This window comes from Mytilus trossulus, chromosome 13 (assembly GCF_036588685.1).
Source record: "Mytilus trossulus isolate FHL-02 chromosome 13, PNRI_Mtr1.1.1.hap1, whole genome shotgun sequence".
NCBI classification, from domain to species: Eukaryota; Metazoa; Mollusca; class Bivalvia; order Mytilida; family Mytilidae; genus Mytilus; species Mytilus trossulus.
Window position 1 is genome coordinate 55000162 of NC_086385.1, and position 26953 is coordinate 55027114.

At 32.4% G+C, this 26953-nt stretch overlaps 1 protein-coding gene across 1 annotated transcript; it reads right to left on the minus strand.

The window, feature by feature from the left end:
- Positions 1-446: 446 nt before the first annotated feature.
- LOC134694861 (uncharacterized) lies at positions 447-12445 on the minus strand. Its single transcript, XM_063555960.1, has 10 exons — positions 12346-12445; positions 10290-10329; positions 9654-9848; positions 8957-9004; positions 6696-6998; positions 6090-6233; positions 4275-4852; positions 3093-3266; positions 1690-1900; positions 447-741 (listed from the first exon to the last, which is right to left on the minus strand). The coding sequence occupies exons 2-10, from the start codon at positions 10314-10316 to the stop codon at positions 634-636; spliced, it is 1788 nt and encodes a 595-aa protein (XP_063412030.1). The 5' UTR covers positions 10317-10329; positions 12346-12445; the 3' UTR covers positions 447-633.
- Positions 12446-26953: the final 14508 nt, after the last annotated feature.

Consider the following 26953-nt stretch of genomic DNA (forward strand, 5'->3'; position numbering starts at 1 on the left):
TAAAATCAAGGGACGACAATTGTGGTCTCGGACCTGCTGTGATTGGTTAGAGTATCAATTAAGGCTTTAGTATAGTTTTAATAAAAGTAAGTGTGCCAAATATCTATTATATTCTCTTAATGATAAAATATAACGAAATGCCTGTACTAAGTCAGAAATATGACAGTTATTATTCAGTCGTTTGATGTGTTTGAGCTATTGATTTTGCCAATTGATTATTGACTATTCGTTTTTGATTTTCCTCGGAGTTCATTTTTTGTTGTTGTTATTTTAAATTTTATAATCATATGATTGAACAGGACTGAAATTTAACAAACCAATAAATAATAATATCTATCTTATACAGACATTTGCCGCATGAATTAAATTTATCATTTGATCAAATTAAAACAATTTTTATTATATTTCTAAATGTCTTCATTTAAATAACCCATTATACATTAAAAAAAACATGCTTAAGTAAAACACGCTATCGAGTCACCTCTATAAAGATAACTTTCCAAAATGAAAATTCTTTTTTTTTCATTTATTCATGAATGTATTCATAATAACAAACACAATTTGAGCTATAGTAATTGGACGGATACTTCACAGATATCACAACTTGCTTATTCCGAACAATTTGTCATCATGTTATAATCGTAACAGTTTTCGGATGCTTTTATTGAGAAACATTCCATTTGGATCAGCGCCAGACTTCGTCAGTTGCTCCTTGAATGCTTCGATATGTTGTCCCATATGCTGAAAGATTGCACAACACTAATAACTGATTGATGGATAACTACCCTACTTTCAGGTACGTTTCTATTCCAAATTCGTGTATTTAGTTTTGATGTTATATTTGTTATTCGTATCGGATTTTGTCTAATGCCTAGTTCGTTTCTGTGTGTGTTACAGTTTAATTTTCTTGTAATTAATGCGTTTCCCTCGGTTTTGGTTTATGACCCGGGATTGTGTTTGTCTATCGATTTATGAGTTTTAAACATCGGTACACTACTGTTGCCTTTATTCAGCACTACTGTGATGTTAAGTGGTGGTCAGTTTTCATGAATAAGAGGAGCCAGAGTGCCAAGATGGAATCCGGTAGAAAAACTTACTATTCTACCAATTTAAATTTGTATTCGATTAATTTTTCTGCAAAATCCAGTCTTATATGAAGGATTTGCTTCATAATAAGGAATCACTGTTAAAGAAATGTCCCATAGCGAGATAAAGTAGACATAGAAGTTGTTTATAAAAAAAAACATATTCAATGTCCGTTTTAAATTTGTTAACTACAAACGGTTGAATACAAGATATCTTAATTAAATTATAAATGAATTTTGTCTAAGAAAGTTTCATGTGTTTATTACATTAATACTTTAGTCTGGGAGAACATATTAGTATTTTAGCTGTATAAGGCTTTGAAATAGCAACCAGTAGCTGCAATAACTTTTTATGTTGGTGCTGTGTGTTGCATTATGTTTTCTGTTTTATCTCTTAAGAACGATTTTTGCCCTTCCTTGTTTTGTTACACCAATAGTACGTCCTGAAACAAATATATAAATCCGCCATATTACTCTTATTTCTTTTTAACGATGAGCCTGCCATTCCTAGTTTGTCATAGGTTTATATTTTATTTTTCGTAAATTGCATACTTCAATAAAAGTAATGATCAAATGTATTATAAACGAGTGTTTTATTTCTTACTTTGTAAATATGGTCCTCAACATCGGGAATAAAATCCCATTGCTTAGCTAGATGTGGAACACCATCTAAAGCCATCCATTCTTTTGCTACATCAATACAAAACTTTTCCCATCCTTTAGTGTCGACGAGACTTAAAATTTCTATATAGACCACGTGACCAGATCCGCCATAGGCAGGATTTCCGATTATACCAGGACACAGAAGAGTATCACTGAAAAAGCCGAATAAATTTTAATCTAAACTACAATCAAAACGCATACATCATAGAACATTTAATACGATTTTGTGACTTTGTTCAATATGCTTATTTTCCGATGATGGTTCTCATTCATTGAAAAGGAAAATCTGAGATTGATAAAATCACTGATGAACTTAAATGTGTGACAAATTCGTATGTGCATCCATACCAATAATCTCTAATAGAACAGTACAACAAAATCTAATAAAAAAGAAAGGGTATAAATACACTCCATGTTACTACTAATTAGTTTGATTGACATATTTACATACATCTTATAATCTAGGTTGCATTTGTGTTTGATAGCATAATTGAGTACATGTATCGTTTTATGGCACTGCCAGTAGATGTTTCGTTTTTAAGCCTTATAAATGGTACCAGTGTTGTATCATTTCAGAGAACTTATCGGGCTTATCGGGGCTATCATACCACATCTTCTTTTTTATATTGGCATATTTAATCTTGAATTTCGAGCGTTTTTAATGATAAAATCAGTTCAAATCTTAAAACGGTAAAAGAAGAATACTTCTGCTACATGAATATGAGCTGTTTTGACAATACAATGCACATTTATCGGGTACTTGCATCATTAAGTGATGCTCAATTCTTCACAATCTTCACACTTTTAGCATTTTAGTTTCATTTCGACGTCTAAAATAAAAATGGCTGGATTTGTGGTCATTCTTAGTATCTAAATGTAAGTTGTATTTGATGATAATTCATAACATATTTAAAGTTTGAGAGTGAACACGGATGCGGCAACTTTCATTTTTGTCAAAAACTATCAAGAAAGGGAAATATATTGGCATATTTGACAGATATGTTGTTTTTCGTTAATTTATTTACATACATAAGGCCGTTAGTTTTCTCGTTTGAATTGTTTTACATTGTCTTATCGGGGCATTCCCTAGCTGACTATGCAGTGTGGGCTTTTCTCATTGTGGAAGGCCGTACGGTTACCTATAGTTGTAAATGTTTGTGTCATTTTGGTCTTTTGTGGATAGTTGTCTCATTGGCAATAATACCACATCTTCTTTTTTATATTGTATTCATTTTGATTTTAAGTGCCATGATTCGAGCGTGACTTATAACTATAATGTAGACGAACGGCGCATCACAAAGCTATACGTCTGGTTTCTTTTATTATTTTTTTTTTTTAATTTACCTATAACCCATCATGCGCATTTCCAGAGCAATGTTCAATGGATACTCATCTTTTTCCTCGTAATGATCCACTTTGTTCACTACTACTTGAATTATCTTCAAGAGTCGATGAAAATCTCCCTTTAAATCGAAGGCAAATTCCATGTCATATACAGGAGCTTTCTCGATGTATTGTCTAAAATTCATATAAAAATCAAACATAAATCTGCTTATATCTTGATTAAAACGATATGATTGAATTGAAAAATTATATCAGTTCCCATGCTTTATTCCAATTTTAGAACTTTTAACCAAAAAATCGTAACAAATAATGTTTTGTTCAAAACCATTTGATATTTTAGTATTTGTTTGCTCATAGTGCGAGCAAATTGTTTATATTTAAGTGTTGCAGCATTGTTTATAAGTAATTTGTCTTTTCAGAATCCAAAGTTATGCAGTTAATTCTGTTGATTGTAACATGTGTAACTGAAATTGACATTAACATTACACGTTTTTAATGATATTCGTTTGTTATGGACAGTGTATGTCAATAACTAAGTTTCCGAAACCACTTTACAAAACTAGAGCTAGAGCTATTAATTAGAACCATCATAATTTAAGTTCTATTTAAGAATTTTTTCGTTAATCTCGGTGATTTTTGTATCATACCATCTACACAAGAAAATTTTGCCTACTTTTATTTCATATGTATCTTACGTGAACTTCTTTCCACACCTTTCATTTCCGATTCAACTCAAAGTAGCTTAAACACAAAACATGTGAAACTCACATGAACTTTTTTATGTTTACTTTATTTTGGTATTGTTTAATGGTTTTTATAGGATCATTTAATTTGCATTAATTTCACATGGAAACAATTAAGTTATTGTCACGATAAATTCACATGCGTTTCACATAAGATTAACGTGAATCTCATATGCGTTTCACATAAGATTAACGTGAATCTCCTATGCGTTTCACATAAGATTTACGTGAATCTCAGATTCAAGAATAAGCTCGTTTGAGGTAAAACTCAAATCAATTTAAATGCATGTGAAGTTCTTTTGAATTAAATTCCCTTTCTATGTTCGACCTCCAATATTGTAACCGTACATACATAAAAGCATCAATAGTACATCATATATCGGGGCTCAAAGGTCATAAATACTTGGAGAAATGAGCGTGGGTCACTTATATAGATTACCTAAAATGAACAGCATGTGGAAGTTCCTGATATTGGGTACCGCTCGGGTAAATGATGTTCTTTATCGCACCAAACGTTGACCATGCGTACAATGGAGTCAATGAAGGGTTTCCTGCTATGATTGGTGACATGATCGCCATGGCTTCTTGTGTAAGATAATCTTTCACTTCTTTCCAGTCGTAGTAGGTTTCAGTGGCAGTTTTAACTTTATTCGTTTCTTTGTTAATAACACGGATCCAAACATCATCATTTTTTGGATTATAATCAAACAAACTCAGTGAGTTGTAGGGAAACCAAAAAATCTCAATTGACCAGTTTTCCTCAAATATTTTTTGTATATTTTCTGCATTGAAAAATAAATCATCTAGATCCATGTATCGATTTTCTACTTTGACGATAACTTCGGGAATTAGTTTTATTGTCATATCAAATATAACTCCAAAACATCCAAAGTTTGCACTTATTGCCCCCATCATTTCTTTGTCGTCAGATGCATAGGTGCGTAGTTTTCCGTCACTTCCGATTATGCGCATTTTCACAACATTGTCACTTGGTGTGTTTGCATCCTTTCCTACGCCCTGTATGTAAAAATGAAATCAAAATATAGATTCATACAAATTGAATTCGTCATAAACAATTAGCTTTTCTCTCGTAGTATTGAAAAAAGTGTGCAAGAATTCAGTTAGTGATTTGTATTGACCTGTATTGACCTGAAAATATGGTTTTTAAGCTCATCATTTTAAAATATGCCTTGGATTTTAGAATATTTACAATGCCCCCTCTCCCCCTCGATAATTAATGAATAAATATTTGTATCTTGAATGTTTTTCTAACCATTTAAAATAGACAAATGATTGAGGAGTGTGACGATTGGCACAAAAAACATGTATCTACCATTAACATGATTAACAAAAGGGCAATGATTTAAAAAGATGACGAAAATTGTGAGGCAGTAGAATTTAGAATCGCTCTCAACACAAGGGAGTTTTAAAAGCCAAGAGATTAAAAATGTCACATAAAGGATATCAACTGACTCTCGTTAGGAATATAAGAAAACAAACTATAGTAGAAACCCTTACAAAACTATCAATATATTAAAGGTTCTTTGTATGGGACAACCAACTAGGTCGGATTTTGTATTGTTTTTGCGCGCTTAACGTTCGTATTCATCCCTTCTCTGTCCAACTTTCTTTAATATAAAAACAAAAGAACAAATTGTAACACATATTTGAAAGGGGCCACTCAAATCAAATCAAATCAATACATAGCTAAACCATAACTTACTCAAAGATCTAATTGAAGATATTGAAAACTGCATGTAGTACAAGTCCCAATTTCTACTAAATACACGATGATTCCCAGAAAATAATTTGAAAAGGGAGAGTTTGTATTTCAGTTTACCTTTGATTTCGGATTTTATTATTTCACTTTATACCAATCAGTTCATAAAGTCACGACCTTAACTCATAAGTGTATGATATACTTACAAAATTTTGAAATTTTTCAAAAAACTAAGGATTTTCTTATCCCAGGCATAGATTACCTTAGCCGTATTTGGCACAACTTTTTGAATTTTGGATCCTCAATATAATGCTCTTCAACTTTGTACGTGTTTGGCTTTATAAATATTTTGATATGAGCGTCACTGATGAGTCTTATGTAGACGAAACGCGCGTCTGGAGTACTAAATTATCATCTTGGTACCTTTGATAACTAATTAGACATCTTAGTGCAATGCAAGGTTAAACTGATAATAAAAAAGTCATTTAAGATAAGGGTCGTTATCAACACAACTATATTGATATGAAAACTCACATGACAACCAGTTGCTACAACACTGACCATCTGAACAACATCTAAAATTACATTAGCAGGAATATGCAGTTTGTTTTTTAGTTGGAACTTCTTAAAGTCTCCAGTTGTCACTCCGGTCATGATGTCCACTTCAAGTTTTTTTCGCTACAATTCAAAATTATACATAGAGGATCATATTATATAGCATATCAAATTTGGTTATCACCAACCCAACCTCCGAAGACATTGTGTAGTGGTAAAGTCACATTGTTATGTATAATAAATTGTATAATATTTTTGTCTTGTTGCAATTTGCGTTTGAGATCTTCTTAGTCTGACCTGCTGTGCCAGATTTTAGATTCTTATAGTTCACAAGATATACATTCACTCGAAAACATAATTTGGACACATTATTCTGAAGCTGTTTTTCTATGGTTTCACGCAAGAAGAAACCGAACTTTTAATTGCTAAAAAAAGACCAACAGAGAGGTGATGTGTCACGGACCAGATGGTATAAATATATAATTAATTTTTCTCTTGCCATTGCATTAACAAATGAAATGTAACATAATTTACATAAAACATTTGAATATTCTTAATTATACTGTTTTATATATCACGACTAACACTAGATATTCTTATTCTTGATCCATCCTTGTAGTCGCTTTTCATATCTTTTACATAAATAAGTAATTGTTTGCTGTCTGCAAAAATTGGTGCCCAGCTGTGTCCAGTTCCAGCACACCTTACACGCAATCCTTGTTCAGATGCTGCTAACACTAACTTCTTCAGTTCCTTTTCTGTAGTTGGAGAGGAAGAAATAACTTGAATAGCTTGTGTCTCTCCCCAGTTTTCAAACGTCTCTATTTGTAAAGATGGAGAACTCCCAACTATCATTTGTAACTTTTGTAATCTATCTTCAATATCGCCCTGAAACAGATGGTGTATCCCATGCAATAAAATATAGTTCATTGATCAGATAATATATACATTTATGACTAAGGACTGTTGCCTTTATCCTATCTCGTGTGTAGGTTTTTCGTGGACTATATTTACTAAAAAAAAAAAACAACTTCAAATTACTTTTCATGGTCATACGTATACATGCGTAATCACATCATTATCATTATTAAATGTGATGCTATTGTATTGTAAAGTCAACATTACTTTTCAAATGCATACTTTTTCGCCCACACGTTTTCGGTGGTTTCTTTGGCTTAGTATTCAGTGTAAAATTATGCAAGTTGCAGACTGTTGTTTTTCATTTTGGCGTTGTTTCTTTATTTGTTCTTTTTTAATTTTGTTTTGACTGAACGTTACCAGTTTGCTTTCATGATCATGATTATTCAATTGTCCCTTTGGTATTAATTTAAACATATTTGTTCATAGTGGATTGGGAAACAAGTTTTGCAATTTATATTAATCCCTTTCCATTTTGCGGGTGCAAGTGCTGCATTGTAGCGGCATTAGCCTGCTATTTTTCGAAATCTACAAGGGTGTCTCTAACGTGCAAGGGATATTGCTCTCTCTTAACACGGGTCAGCCTTTTATCGTCTTCTTCCGACGGACTATCATCGTTTCTTCAAGACCCTACTCGCAAATAGTGTCAAGGGAGAGCCGATAATTCACTCCCTGAAATTTTCATCCCTAACGGGAATCGAACAAAGAAACTTTGTATTAGTAGTACGATGCACAAATTACTACACTACGGTATCCACTGCCTCTCTTTTTCTACGAATCAATATGTATAAGTTATTGCAATTGTAATATGCAAAGAACGAACAGTCCGAACAAAAGATTTAAAATGTATATTTCGTACATGCATCTATGCTATAAACTTTATCAGACTCAACATAATGTCCAGAATATAATTACACCTTATGTAAGAATCCTGGATTTTGATTGGATGATAGCCAGTATTTAACGCCGCGGGGGTATTTGATAAAAGGATATGCCTTTTTCACCGGCTCTGCCGTGGTATTTGCCAAAAAATACTCTAACCGACTGGACGCTTTTAACGTCACGATCATCAATACGTTTTTGAACTTAAACATTTGGTGCAATTAAACAGATATATCATGTTCATGAGGGGTGTTCGCGAAAAATACCAGTCTTGCGAATGAATTTCCCTCGCCTTAAGGCTCGCGAAATTTAACATTCTTTCGACGGGTATTTTTTGCTTATACCCCTCCTTAACATGATATATCTGTTTGCGTACGAGCAGAAATGTAATTTTCCGATACAATACAAATCACCATGTAAATAAAGTGCTCAAAGGTATATGAGAGCATTTTTTTTCAGGGTATAATCGTTCATCGCTCATGTCTTCGACATATTACAGTTGCCCTGTTTTCCGCTTATTTCTATGCATTCAATTGGAAAAAAAAACACCTACATGTAACTGATAAAACTTTTTGTGTAGAGATCTTCATCGGCCGAACATTCAAGCAAAACCAATGTATGGTTCTTTCAATCTTACACATACTAATTATTTGTTCGCCTACTCAGCCAATTTCAACATTTATAATGCAAGTGGTTCGTTTGGATACTTTTTGTTATTACTTTTTTTTCCTAAAATGATTAGATTCAAAGCAAAAACTATTTATTATTTATAGTGATAAATGAGGGCAGCAGTAGTACACCTCTGTTCAATACTTTTACATCGATTAAGGTAAAGAAAATCCGGGTTCCAAATTAAGATCTAGGGAAACACTTCACCTTTGAGCGAAAAGCATTAAAATAACAATGTACTGTCCTCACTCACAATGTACTATCATCGTAACAATATACAAAAACATGTATTAATGTATCATTGTCATTTTGCTTAGCTTCTTTTGTTCATATTCTCCACATATTGAGACGTTATTGCATTGGAATTAAAAACTGACCTGGTCAGACAAATCTGGTTGAATTTGTTTCGCTTTTGGTTTCTTCATCTGAAGTAAATACATTGTAGGAAATGAATAAACAGTTATAATAAGACATAATAACTGCATTACAATCTGTAGAAAGATGGTCATGCCACCGGTAACTCGTAATGAGAATTGGATACTTTTAGATAACAAGATCATCTTCCCTCTTTTCAATTAAATTCGTATTTTTCCGAACGTTTTACATATACGTTTGAGGAAGAGAACAATGATTTCGTTTATTTCGTCAATGATTGTTTATAACATATTCTTGTTTTAACTTTTTTTTTTTTTTTTTTTAAATATATACTGTGAATTTTTTTTTTCGTGGGTACCTATTTTCGTGGTTTTGGCATACAGACCCATTGAAAATTTATCATTCGTTGAACATTTAATTTCGTGGTTTAAATGTGCTCACGAAATCCACGAAAATTGGGTATCTCAAGAATAATTATGAATCCACAGTATCACTTATCGGAAATATTAACGTGTATCAAATAGTGTGATTCCAAATAGTAAGGCATTACAAAAGGTAAAGATATGCCTGTAAAGTTGTGTTTGGTGTGTGTGTGTTGTTGATAAAATACGCAAGATTCCGTGAGATAGAGAAACATAAGAATACCGGAACAAGTACGTATACAAAAAGCAAAATGATACCAAACAAAAATGGTAATACCTGTTCTTCATACAAAGCTTTGCAGTCAACCATGACGATTTGTTTGTCATTACATTTGGCATCTTTCATCCAATCATTGTCTCTGTTGCCTAGTTCAAGTAGAGCAATCTTTTTCTCCCCTAGTGCCTTTTTCAAACAGCTTTTTAGTTGTTCATTATCACTTGGTCTATCATGTTCAACACCTGCAGGATGAACCTGCAATAAGAAAGACACACTCAATTGATCATTTTCAGATATAAATACAAAACTACGTTCATTCGGATGTGTTATTTTCATGTACGTGATTTTCCAACTTCAGTTCCTTTAACAACAAATATCGAAGAAAAACTACGGAAACAACTGTATGATATATTTTTGTCGAGAATATCAATTGTAAACATTACCCAGTTATTTTTAAATGTCTAATTTGGCTTGTTAATTGAAAATATGATGCTGTTATCCTTACTTTGGCGCCTTTAGTTGATTTTTACAACATAAACATGACACCCGAAATCACATAATATATTTCGTTTTGTTTCTTAAAAAATCATTTTAAACCACCCTTGATAAGCTTTCTTAACAATATCAGTTGCAAATGGATAATATAACTTATAATCAATTGAGATACTAGTTTTGTAATACTGTATTACAGCTTACCGCCTGTGATGATGTCCCACAACCCATTTCAAGTTACAGTCTGAAATCAAAATGTGAATAAAACAATAGTTTAAGACAAACAATTCACGGAACATGTTGAGATTATATATCAGCGTGATGTGTATGTCTATCAATTTAGTCAATCGCAGATGAGAAGTTATTTTAATAAATGAACAATTTGAAATGATTATTAATTACTGAGCAGAATTGACGTTATTCGTCAAGCGATTATGTATATCATAGGAAAAGGAATAGGTTCAGTAAGACCCTCTTTTGACCCCAAACTATAGCAGTTGTACTTAATTGTTTAAATGTAACTGTTAGGATATTTATTTGAAAGTATAATGCTTCTGCTACATAAATATGGGCTGTTTTATTTGACAAAACAATGCACATTTAACGACTATTAGCATCATTAAGTCATGCGAAATTACTGAAATCATCAAAATTTCAGCATTTTAGTTACATTTTAAACGGTGTCCGTCTTAAATGGAAGTGGCTTCATTTGTGAACATTCTTAGAAGTTGTATTTAATGATAATATATAACATATATAAAGGTTGAGAGTGAACACGGATGCGGCCACATTCATTTTTGTAAAAAAAAAAACATCCAAACAGTTAAACATTATGGCATATATGACAGATTTGTAATACCTAAGCTTGAATTCGAGCGTCTTTAATGATCAAATTAGTCCAAATCTTTCACATAAACCAATTAAATCGACTGAAGTAGACATTTTACGGTCTAAAAAGTGTCTAAAATCTTTTATCAGATGCACTCGAAATTGAGGTCAAAATCAGCTATAACCGAACCTACTCCTTTTAAATAATGAGTTCGAAAAATAAAAGAATATGTTAAGGTAACATTGAGGAATGTCGTGTTTTTCAAATATTATATGTGTGTTTTATTGCAGTAATGTTACAAAAAGGTTACATTGAATTTCGCTTTTTTTTACTTAACCTTATATGTTAACGTAGTTCTAAGTAATACTAAAGGTATTCGATCATCAATCAATAATGAGTATACCCACTAAGATATGTATATATACATATAAAGAAATGAGAACATTCAAACTAGACAGAAGCTCGATTAAAAGCAAGCATAAACAACTATACAAAAAATTACAAATTGTTTCATCTATTTTGGCTAAATATAGATTACTAACAAATGTCGTTTTCTCAATTGAATCCGGTCCATTTGTATGATTTATATATAGTACACATGATCAATTAACAGTCTTTCATCCATTAATATTAATGATACATATTTGTTACTTGTAAATGAAATATATTTAAAGTACTTTTATTAAAGTCTACTCAATATAAGTGATATTTGCATCCTTAACACATAGATGTTCGTCTTAAACTGCCCCGTTCTGAACAGGAATATAATGCATGACAATATTAACGCATGAACCAAGTCAGTAATATGACCTTTTTTCATTTCATTTGATGTGTTTCAGCTTTTGAGTTTGCCCTTTGTGAAAGGACTTTCCGCTTTGAATTTTCTTTTGTGATAGGTACTTTTTGCAATTCATTTATTATGACTATATGTGTATAATTGGCAAATCAAATTATAACCTTTAAAAACTATAGAAGGACAAGACAATTCTTATATAAACATGATAATTTATTTCTAATTTTCCTCAGATTTCAGTATGTTTGCGATTTTACTTTTTAGTTGGTCATCTTCAAATACATCTTGTAATGTATGACAATCGAATATTTTTTTACGTAAGGCAAGATCAAAGATGTACCAAATTTATAACTAATTGTCATTTTTTGAAATACTATGCCGCCAGTAATCACCTGTCTTATACATCGTATGTTTCTTAGTCTCTAGTTTCTATGTTCTGCCTTGTGTACTATTATTTTTCTGTTTGTTCCTTTTTTTTAGTCATGTCGTTGTCAGTTAATTTGGATCTTTGAGTTTAAGTGTCCCACTTGCATCTTTCGCCCCTCTGTTATATCATTTTATCGTTTTAACATGTGTGAAACAGATTCAATAAAAACAAATAATAATTAATGCAAAGACAAAATACAAACTCCACTTACCAGAACATGTGTTGTTAAAGTGTTAAAATCAAAATGATCGTCAAATTAGTTGAAATCCGGTTATATACTTCAGATGTAAAACCTATATACAAAACTACTAGATAACTTACCTTATTTACATAAATTATTTTTAATTTTTCACAGTTATTTTTAATTTGTACTTTCGACAGTATTGCTTCAATAATCCTATTGGGGATTTAATACCTAATAAAGTGCTACCTTAAATTACCAACAAACATTAACGTTGTTTGTTTACATGTTGTATCTAAGGAAATAACATTTATAATTTAAATGCAATAAACAATTTTAATTGAACAAAAACTGTGTAATGTGTTTGAAAGTAATGATTCAATGTAAACCTAATAAAGTGCGTTAAACGAAGCGTAAGCAAACTATAAAATGGATTCCATACATTTCAAAGACTTAACATAGGAAATGTTTCAAAAACATACGATTAACAGTTCAAAATATAAAAACAAGAATCATTAAGAAAGCTGTAAAATGTCCAGAAAGAAAAATGTGGATATTCACAAAACTACTGCTTACATGTAACAATACAGTAGTCACAGAAAAAAAGGCGACAACATTTTTTTACTCTCCTGAAATCAAATATGTAACACAACATGATAAATCACCTTTCTTTTACTCCGCTGTTTTAATTCTAGACAGAACTATCTTTTTTTTCATTACAAGTGTCCAAGTCACAGTAAGTAGTGTTCAGCTTTGAGCACTTTTGCAATATATCAAAACCATTTAGCAGATATCCGTGTATTATCTAATATGTAATTATATATTCCAGCAAAATGCACCACCTGACAAAACATCGACTTTCTGAGAAGTCATAACAGTTGCGCAACGGAGTAATGGGCAAAAGAATAAAATACTTGTATCATGTATCACTCAAAAAGTATATTTTGGTCGATTTATATGTGTTTTCTATGTTTTCTATACAAATTGTGAACGATTACACTCATTAAAAAAATAATTTCTGAAAATGACTTCATCAATATATTTGTTACGTTTGGAGAACGTGTTTTTTCAACAGACTGTCGGAATTTCAATGGGAACCTATTGTGATCCTCTTCTTGCCGCCATGTTTCTGAATTATTATGAGGCCGACTTCATACAGGAACTACTTAGGATGAAAAATAAGAAGTTAGCTGTATCTTCTTACTTTATTTTCCGCTATAAGGATGATGTTCTTACACTAAAGAATTAAATTTTGGTGACGTTGTTGAACGCATATATCCAATCGAACTAGAGATATTGGAAACAACAGATATAGTTAATTCTGCGTCATATTTTGACTTACATCTAGAAATTGACAATGAGGGTCGGTTGAAAAAAAACCTGAAAGACAAACAAGATGATTTCAGCTTCCAAATTGTAAACGTTCAATGTAGCAACATTCTAGCAGCGAATGCATACGGAGTATATATCTCCCAATTGATACGATATTCCCGTGCTTGTATTTCCAATCTTGATTTCCCTGATAAAGGGTTGCTGCTCACAATGAAGCTATTGAACCAAGAGTTCCAAATTGAGAAGTTGAAATCATCCATAGTCAATATTACGGACGCCATCACGAGTTGGTTGACCGTTTTATAATAACCGTTTCACATATGATATCGAATAAGTTTCCTACGTCGTAACAACAGTCCCTTCGCTTTTAATGAATGTGACCTACCGAATAAGACTATTTACCGAATGTTTAATAACATGATTATCACGATGAATGCCACATGTGAAGCTGGATCTGCTTACCCTTTTGGAGCACCCCCAGTTTTTGATGGGTTTTGTGTTGCTCAGTGTTTATTTTCCTATGATGTTTATTGTGTACTTTTATTTGGTTGTTTGTCTGTTTTATTTTTAGCTATGGCGTTGTCAGTTTATTTTCTATTTATGATTTTGACTGTTTCTCTGGTATCGATTGATCCAGTTTTAAAACAAAAGAATGTCACATCCTTTCAAGAGGACTTTTAACCTCAGCCTAAAGTTAAAACAGTGACTTTGTAATACGATGTTGTTCTAGAACACGATAATCTGTCATGATCATGATTGCTAATTTGATGGTACATGTACCTTCCCGTATAGTTATTTTTCTATGCGTGTATGAAGCAAACTGATTGTTTTTTTAATTATTTTCGTTCAAGCCTCTGCTGGAGTTTGACATGACCAGGGACAAAATGCGTGTGTTATGCATTCACTATGTTAACGTTTCATACACACCTTATCGATTTTGTGATAGGAATAACTTCAACAAACTCTTTCTGTTGGAATTCAATGTTTGACTCCGTCGTGAACTTCATCTAAAACACTGTACATGAAACATTTACTCACTTAAAATTTAAATGAATCACACATATGAAATATTTCATGCGAGATTCACCTCAAACGAGATTATGTATAAAACTGTCGTCTGAATTGAGTGAAATCCATTTAGGTCAATTGAAATTAACACGAATATCATGTGACATTTTTCACATAAGGTTATGATCAGCATTACAAAAAAAAATATTTTACGTGATGACTAAAAAATATTTTTCTACAGGCTAGTGATAGGCACTCGAAGGGGATATAGTTAATCAAATTTTAAATTTATATCATTAGAGAAATACAATTTCAAATAGTGATCGTGTATTATCGAGCTTATCCAATTTCGGGCTTAGAAATTCAATAATTTAACTATCCTAATTGGTTAAATTGGACATTGCACTTGTACCAATATAAGAATCTATATATAAATCACGCTGGTAAACTTTGATGCAAGATTTAATTGAAAGTTAAAGTAACACCTTTACGCCTAACGTCTATTTCATAGCTAGCTTCTAAACTCTTCATTTACAAATGTAACCTGTAGCCTGTTGTTTAGAAGATGATGTAGCACTCTTGTTTTAAAATTTTTTATTTTTTTAAATACTAAGGCTTTCCTACATCAGGTATAGATTACCTTAGCTTTATTTGACAACACTTTTAGGAATTTTGGATCTCAATGCTCTTCAACTTTGTACTTTATTTGGCTTTTTATCTTTTTTGGTTTCGAGCGTCACTGATGAGTCTTTTGTAGACGAAACGCGCGTCTGGCGCATATACGAAATTTATTCCTGGTATCTATGATGATTTTTTTTTGATTTTTTGCACAAATTTACATGATTATACTTTTCTATTAGATGTTCAATTACGTCTGACTTTTTCCAATTACATTCGTCTACATCCCAGCTCACTCTGACCAAACGGATATCCAAAAACTCTCTATCCAAAACTACACTCCATACACCTCTGTACAGGACCTTAAATATCTTAATGTAGCCTTCATTTATTATTGCAAGTTACACATTATATTTAGAATCTACCTTATCTATCCATTTACATCCCACGCCGAAGCCGAAGATTATAGTTTTTATGTATAGTCGTATCACATTTAACATGGTAATCACGCATCATGCATATTGTATATGTTTGAGTCATCCCTTCCTACATCTCTGTCGTGTTGTTTAAGGGTTCATAGTGTTCATGTATTAATCGATCTGTCAATTACGCATCTATATGACATTTTGAGGCAGAATACATTAAGGTTCTCTTCTATTATATGTTTATCTCCCTCCCCTGAATGAATGAATACAGTTCATCGGGGTTATGCCATGAGTTGCTTGTAATTTTACTATTGGCACGTTAACTACTACTTTATGGCTATACGTTTTGCACTTTTTGTATTATGGCTCCGTATTCCCTTTTATAAGCTGTTTATTTTCAGAACGTATGGCCTGGAGCATCACTAAATATACATTTATTATCAAAATGCGCATCTAATGCAGATAAATTGGTTTCGTAAATGTTATCACATATATGTATATTATGACATTTTGAGGTCATTATTAAGTTAGGATCAAAAAGATCATTGTTTTCCTCAGGCAAACTTACATACATTTTTTTACAAAAATAAGGCCGTTAGTTTTCTCGTTTGAATTGTTTTACATTGTCTTATCGGAGCCTTTTATAGCTGATTATATGCGGTATGGGCTTTGCTTATCGTTGAGGACTGTACGGTGACCTATAATTGTTAAAGTTTGTGTCATTTTGGTCTTGTGTGGATAGTTGTCTCATTGGCAATCATACCACATTTTCTTTTTAATATTATACAACTAAGTGAAGTCACAAAACTACTTTCCAATAATATGTAATTAGTTATCTATAAGATGAAGTGTTGTGTGAAGTTATTTACATTTCACATACTAATTGATGCAGATAACATTACTAATGTTTTTTGGGGGGGAATTGTTTTTATTTAACAAATATTTTTTTATAAATGATTAAATAGTTGTCAACTGACCGACTTTAATTATCGTCATTACGCAATGTTCAGATATTGTACTTAAACCATGTGAAAATTTATCGTAAAATTTAATGTAAGTATTTAAAATCTTTGCTCCAGTGAATATTTGAACTATTTATCTTTATGCATGGTATCATTTGACATAAACATTTGATAAATCTCGGTCGTCCGTATTGCTTTTTTTAGATTAAACTTTTTGAACGCTATGGTTCCATACAATTGGGTTTCCTTTCAATTTTAAACTTTAAAGTACCTTTGTAAAATTACAAAGGACGCGGATTTAGAATCTGAGAGTGAAATAGTACTTTAAATATTTTTGGTTTTGATGTTTTATTTGTTATTTTCATCGGATTTTGTCTAATGCTTAGTCCGTTTCTGCGTGTGTTACATTTTGATGTTGTTTCAATGTTCTCCTCTGATATTTAATGCGTATTCCTAAGTTTTAATTTGTTACCCCGATTTTGTTTTGTTGTCCATTGATTTACGAGTTTTGAACAGCGGTATACCACTGTTGCCTTTATTTAAATCAGTAGAAAACAACAATATATTGTCGAAAACACACCCAATATGTTGAAAACATTATTGATTAACAACAAGTCGGGATTTTACTAATATTAGCAACACGACAGAGTCATATGTGTAGCATGATCTGTGTTCCGTACTGGAGCAAGCACCTGCTATCCTCCTCCGTTTTTTATGAGGTTTGTTTTGCGCAGTCATTAGAGTTTCCTGTTGTGTTTTTGCATACGGGTGTTTGTTACTTGTCCATGTTGTTCGTTTTCCTCGGGGTAATTTCATATCATGTCAGTTTCTTTTCTAAATGAGTTGCAATTTTCTTGTGGTATTCTTTGCTTCTGTTATAAGATGAGTCTGATAAAGAAAAGCATAATGATTGTAATGACAATAACTTTTTTTAAGGATTTTGCAATAGTAATGTTATTGTATTTAAATAAAAAGCCTCGGTGTCAACACAAATGCGTTTCGTTAGGCCTAAAGGGAAATACAAGAATGCTGATACGTTATATTATAGAAATAAGTCAAATATAGACAAATACTTCCAATGACCTCAATTTAACTTGAATAATTTACTCCAAATTTTTGTATGTGTTTGATATTGTATTTTGCCATTTGATTAGGGACTGTATCACTTTTAAACAATTCTAAGCGTGTCCAACTCTTTCTTTAAAAAAGGCTCTGGCATTAACGATAAGGGAAGTATCCGATGTGTGTAGATATTTGCCAATTTTTCGCCCCGTATGAATAAACTCATCATAGATACCAGGACTAAATTTAGTATATACGCCAGACGCCCGTTTCGTCTACAAAAGACTCATCAGTGACACTCGAATCCAGAAGAGTTAAGAAGGCTAAATAAATAACGAAGTTGAAGAGCATTGAGGACCAAAATTCCTAAAAGTTTTTCCAAATACAGCTAAGGTCATCTATGCCTGAGGTAGAAAAGCCTTAGTATTTCAAAAAATTAAAAAAAATTTAAACAGTAAATAAAGGTTTAATTTTGACGACTTATGCGTAGAACATATTTTAGATTTCTCATATCATTTGTTGTCCATTCGTTTGATGTGTTGTGTTATTTGATTCTCCTCAGAGTTCAGTATTTTTGTGATTTCACTTTTAATTTGTAGCGTGTGCATGTCTGGTAAAAGCTTCACACATCTTTTTTCAGTGTAGTCATGCTTGTCTCTTGACTTTGGTCGTGCTCTTTCACTTTAAGCACCGTTTTATGTATACTTAATTTTTATAATTTTACTATTTCGAGCATTCAAATTATAGTTGCCTTCTCTGACTTCATTTGTGTCCTTTTAGTGCTGAATTTACAGTTTGACTAGTGTTGACGGTCACTTGAGTATCTATAGATGCTAATATATAGGTTATTGAGATATCTTTGTCTGAAAAAAGTCGTATGGACATAATTAACACATGTACTAGTCATATATTATAAATAATTATTTGACATGTGTTAAAAAGTAAAAGAAAGCAAACACTCAGATGTTAGTATTCAGTTTATTGACGTTAATAAACGCAACAAAGTAATTTAAACCTCATTGAAAGGTTTTATCTGTTTATCATGGAACCTACAGCCTTTGAGTCACGTTCAACTCTTTCCTACAGTGGTAAAACTTCGAACACTTGTATGCCAATTGAATAAAGTAATTGTAAAATAGAACGACTTTGGTCTTCTTTCTTTTCAATGTTACAATATGAACTGAGCTTACTTTATGTCTTTATTATTAAAGAATAATTAAGATGCAACGTTAAAGATAACACTCAATCAGGTTGTCAAATGCCATTGTCCAGCCCTAATATACTATATAAACATCCTATCTGCTTAGGCATAAGTTTTATCTCATGGTCCACAAATATAGCCATGTTCCATCCATTGTCACCAATAGTAAACACCATATTACAAGTTCTTCGTGATTTGCGAAGTCCAGGGTTCAGATTAAAACTAGCAGGTAATACTACAGACATATTTTCCTGATTGAAATTGATATCAATAATCTTTTTCAATCCTCGATTATAGTTTGAACACATTCAAACAACGTTCTTTCTGTTTCTTTTAAGTATCAAATGGGATAATTATTTTACAGTTAGATCTAGCTATATACAATTCCTATTGCATTTTTTTCACCTTGATATGTATATAGTGAACAGGCGTGGTTCCAAATAGGCGTGGTTTTACTTTTAAGTTAAACATGTAAACTGTTTCAATACATATTTTTATATATGTATAGCAAAATGTCAGGATATTATGATGAGTCTGTGAATATTAATGTCAATAATAATTATCTCCTCGGCTTTTTATAAAACAATCAATTTTCAGTTTGTTTATCTAACTTTCCAAAATATTTTCTTTATTTCAAATAAAAGATCATTAGTGTTTGTGCATACATTTGTATTTTAAGATGTGCATGTATCTGTGCAGTTTTATTTTATTTCATTGCATGTGCAAGGTGTCACATGCATTACTGATAATGCTAACCTTATTTATCAGATTTTCAGAATTTACAAATTTTCCACTGGGTCGATGCTACTGCTGGTGGACGTTCGTCTCCGAGGGTATAACCAGCCCAGTAGTCAAAACTTCTGGGTTGACATAAATATCAATAATGTAGTAATTTTTATAAACTTCCTGTTTATGAGCGTCACTGATGAGTCTTATGTAGAATACAATTATAATCCTGGAACCTTTGATTACAAGTCATAAAGATATTCTTTTTTTTAAATTTGTAATGTAAAATGCTGCATTTAGCAAAATTTATATATTTTTTGGCAGAAAAATATTTAACAAACCTTTATGTATATGTCAGATAAAAAAAAATCTGTTGTTGAAAGTCTGAAGTCAGGGTCTTATAAAATATTAAGTGACGAGTGTCACAACAAAAGACTAATAGTTAAACTTGTTAGCTTAAATTAATTAATCTATCGATGTCAAATGAATTGATCAGCTTTCAGTTACTGTGAGTATTCTTATGTTATTGTAACTTTTGTCTACTCACTGTAGTGTTTGTTGTTAGTGTGGTTGAATCAATATTTGTTTTAAATCAACTTAGTTAAACAGTTTCATATTATGTTATCCTGATTTTGTAGTTGCCTTTGAGTCCTGCGTTTTTGTTATACTTTATAACTATTACACCACATCTCCTATAAATGGACGTATTGAGCATTGGACAAAGGTGTTGTCCACAACACATGTAAGCGTCTGTCCCAAGCAAGGAGTCTGTTATACTGTGGTTGTCGTTGCTACGTGTTTGTAAAGTTATTGTGGTATAATGTATTGTTGAACAACTTTTTGAAAGTATGGATCCTCAATGCTCTTCCTTTAGTACTTGTTTGGCTTTATGAATATTTAGATTTGAGCATCACTGATGAGTTTTATGTTGACGAAACGCGCGTTTGGCGTACTTAATTATAATCCTGGTACCTTTGATAACTATTAAAAACAACCCGTTAGTTTGTGCTTTACTTAAATTTCTGTTAACCGGTCCAGCACAATTTCAGTTTATGTAGGGTTGGTTTTCTCCGTTTTTCAGCTTTTAGTGTGGTTCTATTTATGGTTGAGACCATAACTGTGTTTGTTTCGCTCTTTTTGTTTTCTTATACGCCAATCAATGTATTTTTCATTCCGTATGGAGATTGGTGATTTGCGAACTAAGACAAACACTGCTTGTTACGCCCTAATGACATAAATATTGTATCAAAAACGTCAGCAACCCAATTTTGTACTTTCTCATTTCTATGTTGAAACATTTCAGCAGGCCTTCACACGGAGTTCATATAAATCTCATAGTTGATATTCGAGGGCTTTGTATGTTGATCATTATTTCCTCGATAGAGTGTTGCTGCTCAAAAGGAACATATTACACCTATTAAACCAAGATTTCCAAGTGGTGAAGTTGAAATAATTTCTTCATTACTCCGGACGCCATCGCGAGTTCGTTGACTGTTATGAATGAAGAAGGATATGTTCAAACTGTCAAAACATTCATCACAGACCTCTAAAGTGACCTACAAATTCAGACATATCACCGATATCACAAAACTTTGAATAGGGTAATTTTTGGTCAGTCTTTTGATTTTGTGTAGTGTTGCTTGTCTGTATCTCCTTAGCCATGGATATTAATTTTGACTTATGAGTTTGAATGTGCAATTTGGTAATATTAGGTACACAATTATTTCGTAGTGCAAATCTTTTAGACAATAAATCAAAATTCAAAAGATCTCACCTGTGCTTTCTCAATAAGAATGTTTTACAGTGTATTGTATTACTTTTTTGACAAATTATATCAAAATTATAGAAAATGTCATCGGCTCTAACTCAAAAAGTGGACAATTTTATGTTAAGGGGTCTTGGAATCTTTTGACAGCTTCAGAAGTTCCAATTTGTATATTTTTTTAATTCCTTAACTTGCTATTTGAGGTATAAAACATAAAAATTACATTAAGATATGGAACGCCAACACTGTCTTGTTATGACCATTTTCATTATATGATGTGCATTTACCTTTATATGAAGTGCATTTACCTTTATATGCTGTGCCTAAACCTTTAAATGATGTGCACTTGTCATTATATGATGTGCAAACACCTTTATATGATGTGCAAATATCCTTATATGATGTGCAAATATCCTTATATGATGTGCATATACCCTTATATGATGTGCAAATATCCTTATATGATGTGCACACATCATTATATTATGTGCACACATCATTATATTATGTGCAAACATACTTATATGATGTGCATATATACTTATATGATTTGCAAATATACTTATATGATTTGCAAATATACTTTTATGATGTGCAAACATTCTTATATGATGTGCAAGCATTATTATATGATGTGCAAATGTACTTATATTATGTGCAAAGATCCTTATATGATGTGCAAGTATACTTATATGATGTGCAAAGCTCCTTATGTACTGTGTACATATCATTATATGAGGTGCAGTTTCCCTTATATTACGTGCAAACATCTTTATATGATGTGGTTGTGTCATTATATTATGTGCTTGTAATCTTATATGACGTGGTAAGGTTTACTTCATTATGTGATGTCGAAACGTCATTATATGATGTGCTTTCATCGTCGTTATGGTCAATGAACATGATTACGATTAGAATGATTACTGTCTACGTCATAGCTGAGTCCGATCTGCTTCTGTAAACTATTAACCCGGCTCAAATATGTGTCTATCGATAGCGAAAGTACAATTTATAGGAAAAATGAGACAAAGCAATTTAACAAAATCAACGTTTAAAACATTTCGGTTGAAGATTAAGATCAGTTAATACAGGAGCTAGTTGAAGAGATTCCCGGCTGTGGAGAAAATGATAAAACAAATTTAAGAACTTTTTATAGCTTGATATTCGGTTTAAGCATAGGCTCCGTGTTAAAGGTCGAACTATGACCTATTATAATTGTTTCCTCTTACAAATTATGACTTAGATGGAGAGTTGTCTCAATGGCTCTCAAACCACATCTGCTTTTTTCTATTCATTGCAAAAGACACCATTAAAATCTTAGTCAGTTTCAAAAATATTTCATAACAATAGCTATAAAATTAACTACTGATGCATAATATGGCGAGATGGTTTGTTTTATAAAATGTTATTGAATAATATTTAACTGTAAATGGTAAGATGTATAATGTAGTATTGAGTATGTACAATGATATATATTAGATCTGGTATATAATATAATCTATGCTACTAAAGGAAGAGACCGATTTCATTGAGCCGCAACTCCTCTTAAACCATACAAAGTCGGAAATATTTGTGATATGACGTTTACACGTAGTGTTTTTTTACCTTTGATTTGTCTTTGAACCAATCTTTTTTCACAGAAAACGCCTGGCCAGTTATGTGAGAAAATATTTATCAAATTTCGAAGACTGTAAGCTTAGTCGACGTAGTGCCCGCGAAATGCAAAATGGCTATGTGGATATTATAAAAAGAAAAGAAAAAGTGGTATCCTTGCTAATGAGACAACTCTCCACAACAGACCAAATGACACATAAATTAATAACTATAGGTCACCGTACGGTCTTTAACAATGAGCACACATTGGCATATACAGATTGTTTATCTTCAACTTATTTTAATGGAGATTGTTTTAATTGCTAATAAAATTCTGAAACATGAGTACTAGTATGTCAACAGATTTGGAGAAGGGTCAACATTTCTGAGATACAAGGGCGTAATTCCTGATGAAGTGTTTAAGATTGAATTTTTCGTCCGACTAGATCGGATTTTCCCCATTGTGGTACTTATTTTGATCCTTTTCGGTAATGGTAACGGCTTTTATGTAGACGATACAGACTTGAGTTATTGAGTTAAAAGGGGGGGGGAAAACCACTGAAAATCACACTTTGCAACACTTTTTCAAATTTAAGTTATTAAATACTTTTATTTTCCAACCGAGATGAACGGGATGACGCCCGTCTTTTGCATTTTGTTCGTCTTTTTCGTCTATTTAAAAAAAAAAAAAGAATAAAAACTATTAACCTTGTCATCACTGTGTCCACCTTATTACTGTGTCATCACTCTTTGTTTCAACACTTGCCCACTCGGTGGCATCTCCGTGTGTCATCGGTACAGCGGATATAGGTACTAACCAAGGGGTCGTGATCGATATTTCTTCTGACACGGTACACACATCTTTGTTTTGTTTACTTTATATCAATGTATACTTCAATCTAAACATATTTGTTGTTTTAAGAATTGTTTTTAGACGTAGGTTGGTTATTAGAGAAGTCTCACTATTTGCCCAAAACAAGAACCCTTACTACAAACATGTGCAAATACTTGTCAAAGAAGTTGGCGCTCGTCTCATCCAATATGATTCTATATTCATAACTCTTTTTATGAAATAAGGCCACTGTTTGTGGGTAATAAGTATAGCTGTTTCAATAATTGGCATTGAAATATTTTATACATATGTTAGTTTTCGATATTGTATTCCGACAAGAAGCGTTGTGTATAGATGACCACATAAATCCTTCTGTACGGTGCATAATTAAATGAATGTACGGTATATAGTTTTTCTCGCTTCGAAGTACCTATAAAGCTATATTCTCTCTACCGATGATACATGGTGGTTATTATAATTCGGAATACTTGCTTGTGACAATGGTGTTCGACAAGGAGAAAACTTATCACCTTTCCTATTTTATTTACTTTTGATTAACTAAAATAATTACTTAGTGACTAAAAATATTACAGGACTTAACAGGTCTATACCAGAAGATCTGAATAGAGAATCATAAATATATCTTCAGTGTTTTGTAATATTGTTTGCAGATGACACGGTGTTGTTGGCTGAAACAGCAAAGGACCTGCAGACTCATCTCAATGCTTACCATGATTATTGTAACGCTTGGAACTTGAAAGTAAAGTTGACAAAATTAAAGTCTTAGTGGGGTTTTTTTTATGACGGAAGCCAAAAATCTCTGATTTTCTTACAATGATACTAGCATTGAGATGATAATACAATATAACTATTTGGGAATTGTTGTAATTTTAATGGGAAATTTTAATATGACAAACAACATTTATCCGATAAGCCCTTAAGCCATGTACGAAAACTTAAAAACAGGAAAGATGTATAAGATTTCTCTAAAATGTCAACTTCAGCTTGTTCGTTTATAAAAAAATATATAAACACGTGCGTTTATCCTCCAGCTGGCTTAGTAATTTTGAAACCTCTCTCTCTTGTTTTGTATATACTGTAAATAGTTTTTATTTTTATCTCTGTATACTGATGTTATACAGTGACTTTGTGAGCTTAAATATTTAGATTTAGAGGCCATAAGTATACCGGCATGGATGATTGATTGACTGTTATGTAGCGCCACTTTCAACACTTTCATGCTATTTTGTGGCGGTGAGTTTATACTGGTGGAGAAAGCCGAGGTGCCTGGAGAGACCGCCTGACCTTCGTTTAGAAAACAAACAATTTTGGTCAATTAAGATTGGAGTCGAGCTTACCTGCCACGTGCTGAATTTTAAATTGCACACCTAAGTGTTGACATGGTAGTGATACAGCAGTTCGACTACTTATAAAAAAGAAGATGTGGTATGACTGCTAAAGAGACAACTCTTCACAAGAGGTCAAAATGACACAGAAGTTAACAATTATAGGTCACCGTACGGCCTTTAACAATGATGAAAGCCCATACCGCATAGTCAGCTATAAAAGGCCCCGAAATGACAATGTAACCACTCGAACGCCTAGCGCCAATCACTTTCACCCGAAATGGATTAAAGGAGATATGGAATGAACCTGAACTCGGTGCATTACATTCACGTGCAGCTTTTTATCATGTTTTTGTGCATATATTTCACAGTTTCAACTATAATATATGATTATTGTGGATTCATGAGGTCCAGCGGCAAATTGATATATGCATATTCGTACAAGAACATGTTAATGTGATATGAATATTATCCCTGTTTAGTACTAGACCGACACCCTGAGCCGGATTTTTTAACATGATAGTTCAAAAGGTAGCATTCCGAAGGAAGACATTTATGTCACCTTACCCGGACACATTTTTCTAATTTTGAGCCTACCAGCTTTTGCTCTTACTCCTTAATCCCGCGTGCTTAGCTGGGAAGCAGCATGTACATACGAATTTTAAAGTCTTTGGTTTTGACCCGGCCGGGGTTCGAACCCACGACCTCCCTCACTTTAGGAGAACATGCTACTACGAAAGTACCACCACTAGACATGCAGTAACCCGCAATATAAAAGGTTTCGTGGGTAGCCGCTCGTATACTAGTATACACCTCTAGACTCAATCAAACAGGGCTAACGTACCGACCATTGATATTTTTATGTGTGTGTGGGCGGGGGGAGTTATTTTGTAAATGTTTGATTCTAAATTTAAAGAGATGTTATCTATATCAGAAGGGAAGCGAAATAGTTTGTTTCCATTTAAAACGAGGAAAAAATAAAACAATGATGAAACTTAAAAAAAAACATAAACCATGTTTTAGAAAGAAAAAAAATTTCTAACAAGGAAAAACACGTGCTCCTTCCCTCACATGTACACTAGAGTCAATGTCTAACACTTTTATTAATATGTATTAATATATAATGTACATATCATCTGTTTAAGCTTTGGATACAAGAATCTGACATTTTACCTTCTGTCCTTGTATATATTAATTCAGCCAATGAAATTTCAGCCTTCACAATTTTGAAGGTGTGTATCAATCCGACAAAACCAGAGAATTGATCGTTTTTAGATCGACTTAATCAGACAATATCTGTTACCTGGTGTCTAAATGAACTTAAAACACTGCATTTATTTATTTATATTTTACTAAGACCTGTTGTTCTCTTACAGATAGAGAGTGGTGTTTTGATTTTTTCAAATTGAAGATTTACGGCAGCGGCTTTTTATATGTTGCGTTTATCCTGGAAACATAATAGATCTGAAAAAAAAGGTTAAAAGATGTCGAAATATTTAACTTGGATACTCCATAAAGACATGGCCCCGGGGCTATAACAAACAGAAAACTTACTAATGACCACACACCCACTTTATAAAGGCAAGATACATTGAAAAAGGAAATGCAAACAAAAGTCAGACCTTCTTAATTATCCTCATCAGCCAAAACAAATTAGGCAGTTAGTATTCTCGTCTAAATTGTTTAACATTTCGGGCCTTTTATAGCAGACTATGCGGTATGGAAATTGCTTTTGAAGTGTCCTATAGTTGTTAATTTCTGTGTCATT

Coding starts and splice junctions, on each gene's coding strand:
- LOC134694861 (XM_063555960.1), bottom strand. CDS start 10,316: ATGGGTTGTGGGACATCATCACAGGCG. Junction 9,005..9,653: donor AAGCTTTGTATGAAGAACAG/GTATTACCATTT, acceptor TATTTACTTCAG/ATGAAGAAACCAAAAGCGAA. Junction 3,267..4,274: donor CCACATGCTGTTCATTTTAG/GTAATCTATATA, acceptor TATGAATTTTAG/ACAATACATCGAGAAAGCTC.